The sequence below is a fragment of the Centropristis striata genome, chromosome 6 (genome assembly GCF_030273125.1).
Source record: "Centropristis striata isolate RG_2023a ecotype Rhode Island chromosome 6, C.striata_1.0, whole genome shotgun sequence".
Taxonomy (NCBI): domain Eukaryota; kingdom Metazoa; phylum Chordata; class Actinopteri; order Perciformes; family Serranidae; genus Centropristis; species Centropristis striata.
This window is the reverse complement of record NC_081522.1, coordinates 590,953-597,550: the sequence shown is the minus strand read 5'-3', so window position 1 is coordinate 597,550 and position 6,598 is coordinate 590,953. Positions and strand designations below refer to the sequence as shown.

Sequence of the window (6,598 nt, the reverse complement as noted above, 5' to 3'; positions counted from 1 at the left end):
AGAGTGGTGGAGAGGAAGTGAAGGTCTTTGTATGCAGAGACGGGACTCAAAGAGAGAATCAGGAGGGAGAAGAGGATGATGCAGCGACGGGTCCATGCAGCAGTGACCCTTGGGTGTGTGTGTGTGTGTGTGTGTGTGAGGGGGAGAGAGAGAGAAAGGGAGAGAGAGCTTGACATCATACGCTCCCTCTGAGGGGTTGAAAGAGGCCAAAGCCTTTTCTAGCTGGCCAACCAGCCTTCTTCATCCATCCGCACCTCATTAAAACACACACAAATTACCCCATTCCACTTTCTCTGGCAGATGCATGCACGCACACACACACACACACACACACACACACACACACGCACACACACGATAACAGCTAGCAGTGGCATTAACCTCCATGGTTGTAGCTCTCCATCTCCCCCAGTCAGCCTTTCTGTCTAGCCCACTTAGAGAGCCCTCCCATGGGGCAATGGAGCTGTGGCAGGTCAGGCTCGGGCTGCAAGTTTTCACACACACACACACACACACACACACACACACGGACACGCACACGCACACACACACTTGGGCCAGGACCAAAGTGTAACAAGATGGATATAGCCAGAGTGCAGCAGCCAAAGAGGAAGAAGAACAAGAAGCTGAGGGAGGAAAAAATAAGTTGAACTGAGCTCAACTTAGCAGGAATGAAAACAAAAGAATTAAACCCATGTGACCTGACCAAACTCAGCTGAATTTATATTTAAGAATAGCTCTCTGTTGTTGAGTTATGTCAAGTCATATAAACCTCTCCTCCCCTCTCTAGCCTCAGATGTCACTAAAACTACAATTACCACCTTGTGGTTGTTTCCCTCCAGCCAAGTTATAGTTTGCATCCATTCCCTCCAATTCAGCATCCGACTAAATTAAGAACATGCTCACAAGGTCATTGAAAAAACAGCCAGAAAAATATTTTTGCAGAAAGAAATGATGTCATAGTGAAGTTGACCTTTGGCCTTTTGGATATAAAATGTCATCACATCAAATATTTCTGTGAAATGTTGTAATAAATAGATGACGTATTGGGTTACGACTAAAATACCTATTTTTAGAGGTCAGCAAATTGTAAAAGGTTTATGCCCAAGATATATATGATTATATATATGATATATATATAATCAAGTGAATTCAAACATAACAATCCTGACTTATGCGGTTATTACAACTGAACAATTTGTCAGTTTATAAAGATGTTGTGAGCTGGTCAGACAACAGGAGAGGAGTCATCTGGGATGGAGAGCATGTCGGAGAGGGGCGGGGGTGTTTGTGTGTGGCGTAAACTGTGTGTGTGTGTGTGTGTGTGTGTGTGTGGAGGTGTGTGGAGGTGAGTGGGAGTGTGTGAGGTGTGAGTGGGGCCTGTGTGTGGACATTAACCGACAGGGTCCAGCAGTCACCCTGCTGTTAAATGGACTGGCCAGCCATATGCCCACCACCTCCGGCCCTACATCACTGCCACTTTGTGTGTGTGTGTGTTGTTTGTGTATGTGTGTGTTTGTGTGTGTGTGGTAAAAGGGGCAGGCCTTTGTAAGTTAAAAAAAATGTGGGTAGAATTTAGGAAAATAGGATTTTGGGTTTTTCTAACTTTGTCTAAATCTCTGTTAGCACCAGCCTGTAGACCAGCCACTCTAATAACTGTGTTCTGGTCACAGTCAAGGTCTAAACCAGTAGTTCTCAACCTTTTTGAGTCGCGACCCCCAATTTAACATGCATGTTGTCCACGACCCCCACTCACTGAACACAATCTCACACACACAGTTCAGATCACCCAAAAAAGAAACAAAATGACCAAAAAAAGGAAACAAAATGACCAGAAAAGACACAAAATGACCAAGAAAGACTCAAAATGACAAAAAAAAGACAAATTGACCAAAAAGACACAAAATGACCAAAAAAAAGACACAAAATGACCCAAAAAAGACACAAAATGACCACAAAATGATCAAAAAAAGACACAAAATGACCAAAAAAAGACACAAAATGACCAAAAAAAGACACAAAATGACACAAAATGACCAAAAAAGACTCAAAATGACACAAAAAAGAAAAAAAAGACTCAAAATGACCAAAAAAAAGACACAAAATGACCACAAAAGGAAACAAAATGACCAAAAAAGACTCAAAATGACACAAAAAAGAAAAAAAATGACCAAAAAAGACACAAAATGACCAGAAAAGACACAAAATGACCAGAAAAGACACAAAATGACCAAGAAGACACTGAATGACCAAAAAAGACTCAAAATGACCAAAATAAGGACACAAAATGACACAAAAAAGAAAAAAAAAGACTCAAAATGACCAAAAAAAAGACACAAAATGACCACAAAAGGAAACAAAATGACCAAAAAAAGACTCAAAATGACACAAAAAAGAAAAAAAATGACCAAAAAAGACACAAAATGACCAGAAAAGACACAAAATGACCAGAAAAGACACAAAATGACCAAGAAGACACTAAATGACCAAAAAAAAAAGACACAAAATGACACAAAAAAGAAAAAAAATACCAAAAAAGACACAAAATGACCGAAAAAGACACAAAATGACCAGAAAAAGACATTAAGTGACCAAAAAAGACTAAAACACATTAACACATGAACACTTTAACACAGTGGAGACAGAGCTGACTTCCAAAATGATTTGGCGACCCCCAGAAATCATCTCACGACCCCAACTGGCACATTTGGATTTCTAAGTCCACTATCATCATAGCTGGTGATTTGTCATGAATGCAGGCTTTTAACAATCTTCTGCAACAACTATTCTGTCTTTGAAGTCCACCTCTGGTCAATGCAGCAGCAACAACATGAGCAAAGTTACAGATTTCACCTTTCACAGCGCTGATGTTTGACCTGCACACTTTGCAGGTCAGCGGCCAGGTGCCAAAGAGACGAGGAGGAGAAGGAATGAAAGAGGACAGGAAGGTTTACATCATCACAGAGCTGGCCACAGCTGGCCCAGGACCTACTCTAGGGTGACTTATATCCTCGCTTCTCTTTCACACACACACACAAACACACACACTACCAAGTGTGGACCCTAATGACAGGAAGCCTGCCAGAACCCTGCTCAGACCTCATGAGGAGAGATGGAAAGAGAGGGACAGAGGGATGGAAAGAGGATGGAGGGAGAACAACAGTCAGTAGAATGATTCTGTAGCAAGTACTGAAGAAGGTTAAGGCATGTTGAGGAATGAGTGGAAGCTGAGGAATAAGGGAGGTCGGTGTCTACGTCCCATTAACTACTCTCCCTCTGATACAGCCAGACAGACAAGATCAACACAAGGTGAACTCAGGTGACCTACCTGTAGTTCTGTCTGGAAGAAGAACTTCTGCGGACACTGGGAGCAGTCGTAGATCTTGTCTTCCTGGCCGTGGACGGCAAAAATGTGCTGCTGGAGCTTGTTGGCCTGCACAAACACTGGGAGAAGAACAAATACGGCACCAGTTACACAACAAGTTACACAGTGTTTATTAGTCGATAAGTGATTGATTAGCATGACTGAAGGCTCTGTTGGGGCCTGTAGTAGTGCCAAACTCAAGGCTAAATGCTCCAACCAACATATATTTTATTTATTTACAACACATTGAATGTGTGTGACTTTATTAAAGGGACAGTTCAGGATTTTGGACATTAAGTCACTTATTTTCTGAGCTCTGGTATCAGAGTTCTGGCCAGTTATGATGGTAGAATCGAAAGTTCGGGCGAGCTGGCGGGGTCACGAAACTTCAAGGATTTACTCCGAAAAAATTACAACTATGTGCACACTAAAATGTCACCCATTCCACGTGCATATCAGAAACCAACTTCACTTGGCACTATTTTGTTTCATGAAAAAGCCAGTAAATACATGGCATCAGATAGTGATATTACTCTATGTATATGCTGGTACAGAGACCCTGACAGCATCCTACTGTGCATACTACACTACTGAGGAGTATTTCATACAACTTAATGTCCAAAATCACAAACTATACCTGGTGTATAGGTGTGCGTTGTTGCTTTTAGCCTGAATTATCAGATTAATTTATTTGCATTTGTCTTATAGTTTGCTCTTCGTTTTGAAAATGTGGCACTCTGCTGCCGGTATACTTTGTGATTGGTCAGATGCTGCAAACCCCGCCCCTTTTGTGCACAAACACTCATTACTCAATTAGCTAACCCTGCATTCACTTATCAAGTTAATAACTAATGTTGTAGGACCACTTAGTGTGAATGTGTTTGTTAGGTTTAGTGAATAAAGATACAGATAAAGAACAGAATAACCTGCATATATTGAACTTGCTTCATAGTCCAGGACTCTGATCTACTGACTGTTTACAACAGGAATCTTAGAATGAATGCTGCATGATTAGTATTAGTTTATCTACTACTGAACCAGCAGATTATGAACCATCCGACTGAGTTTTCAGTGCAATTAACCCCACAAACAAAGCAAAGGATGAGCTGAGAGGAAAGGTGGGAGAGAAAGAGAAAGAAAGAGAGAAAACAGGAAGCGTTATCCTCAGCAGACCTTGTGATATTTATCAATAAATTATCTCTTCTTTTTTTAACTTCCGCTCCACTGTTGTCTCATACTCTTTTTCTTCCTCTCCCCTTTTGTTTCAGTACACTTTTGGTTTTCATTGTGAGTGTGTATGTGTTGAATTATTAAGCCTCCCCATAGGAGTGGTGCCCATCTTACTAATTCATAAGCCACTAAGGAATAGAGTTAAAGTTTAAAGCGTTGCTGTGTACCTGGGGGGGAGGCACACAACACAAGACAAACTCAACAACTGAGGGAGGGAAAGGGAGTGTTGAAGTGACAGGGAGAGAGAGAAAAGAGAGAGAGAGAGAAAGAGAAAGAGCGTATAGGGATAGAGAGTCAAGAGATGGGAGGGAGAGCGAAGGTGCAGACTTAGTTTCTGGTAAAATAAACCAAACTTTAAACGCCGCAGGGCTAATTTGGTCATCCAGCATTTTGCTCGGGTCCTCCAGTGGATTTCACAGACACGCGGTACTTCATATTTGGCATGTTTGGAGGTAATACTGCATGAACTTTTGTACACGCAGGGTCTTGTGAGTACTTATTTGGCAGCAGCACCCTGCTGGAATATCAATCCCACAGTTAGAAATGTTAAAACAATGAATGTTCCTAATGTGATCTTACTGCTCACGGAAACAAAAAAAACTCCTCACAGCCATTACAGCACATTGACTCCATGTATCATGGTGCAGGTAACCCAGAGAGAGCTATTCACTGAGCCACAACATGCACCAGAGCCGATTCCAGCGGAGATTTAAATGCAAACCTTGCTCCTAACTGCTACATTCAATTTCTGGGTTTTTTGGTGTAGCGAGTGGATATCCATATAACAAACACTCAGGCCAAGAGTTCAGCTTCCATGCAACGGTCATTGTTTACAGTTTGATTAGCAACTTAACCCATTAAGGCACATGTGTCAAACTGATCCAGGAAAGGGCCAAGTGGCTGCAGGTTTTTGTTCCAACCTAGCAAGAGCACACCTGATACGACAAATCAAACGAGTGAAGACAGCCCAGGTGATTAGATGAGTGGAGTCATGTGTGCTCCTGCTTGGTTGGAATGAAAACTTGCACCCACTTGGCCCTTTCCTGGATCAGTTTGACACCCCTGCATTAAGGCCTAGAAAGCCTGGAAAAAATGCCTGCAAAACCTTTGGCCGATTTCAAAATAAGCCCCTAAAACCTAAAGTTTTGTTAGTAATTGTCTTTTTTTTTGGTAATTCTGTGTCTTTTTTGATAATTTTAGCCCGCGATTTTATTCAAGTTTTAAATTTTGGCCCATTGTGTATTTGAGTTTGACACCCCTGATCTAAGCACATTTGCACAGTCATATTTGTGCAAAGTCAAATAGAAAAGGGTATTTTTATTCCAGCCCAAACATGTATTTCATCAGCTGCCACATCAGAATTTTAGCCCCTAAAATGTGTCGATATCTGTGTGTTTGATTGTGTGCACGCTATCTTGTTCTCTGTTTCTTTGTCCATTTTAAATGCAAAGCAGAAAGGACGCGAGTGAGTGGGAGTTTTCTGTGCTACTGTCCTTGAAGGTGAATGTGTGTTTGTGTGTGTGTGTGTGTGTGTGTGTGTGTGTGTCTGTCTCTCACCTGTGAAGCAGACGGGACACTTGAAGGTACCTCCCATGCCTTCAAAGCTGTGCTCTATCAGGTGGCAAAGCAGCTTGGCAGGTGAATCAAACATCTGGTTACACAGCTTGCATTCGTGATTGATGCCCTCCTCTGCAAATAGGAGACAGACACGCATGTGTAGGCTGAGTTAAACAACACGGAGAACAGGAACATAAGATGATGTTCTTATGATTTTAGAATAGTAATACAACACTCACAACACATGTCTGCACATACAGAAACTGTCAAACGCTGGTTTATAATGTACTGATGTGTGAAATAATGATGCAGATACTGTAGAGACTGCAGCACTTTGAGATTTCTGTATGAAAATTGCTTCACAAATAAAATGTAGAGCACCGTTTCATTCTTTTTATTCTATTAATTAGATTTTTTTTTTTTCAGTTTTATTTCTCCTTTTCTCTT

General features: G+C 41.4%; 1 protein-coding gene across 1 annotated transcript; it reads right to left on the bottom strand.

Moving 5' to 3' along the window:
* Window positions 1–3,245: 3,245 nt before the first annotated feature.
* znf423 (zinc finger protein 423) lies at window positions 3,246–6,308 on the bottom strand. Its single transcript, XM_059334805.1, has 2 exons — window positions 6,152–6,308; window positions 3,246–3,444 (listed from the first exon to the last, which is right to left on the bottom strand). The coding sequence occupies exons 1-2, from the start codon at window positions 6,306–6,308 to the stop codon at window positions 3,266–3,268; spliced, it is 336 nt and encodes a 111-aa protein (XP_059190788.1). The 3' UTR covers window positions 3,246–3,265.
* Between the last annotated feature and the right edge of the window lie 290 nt (window positions 6,309–6,598).

Bases quoted from the DNA above. Each gene is read 5' to 3' on its own strand.
- znf423 (XM_059334805.1), bottom strand. From the start codon at position 6,308: ATGCGTGTCTGTCTCCTATTTGCAGAGGAGGGCATCAATCACGAATGC. The intron at 3,445-6,151 runs GTGAGAGACAGA...TTCTTCTCCCAG, and splicing joins GTGTCCCGTCTGCTTCACAG to TGTTTGTGCAGGCCAACAAG.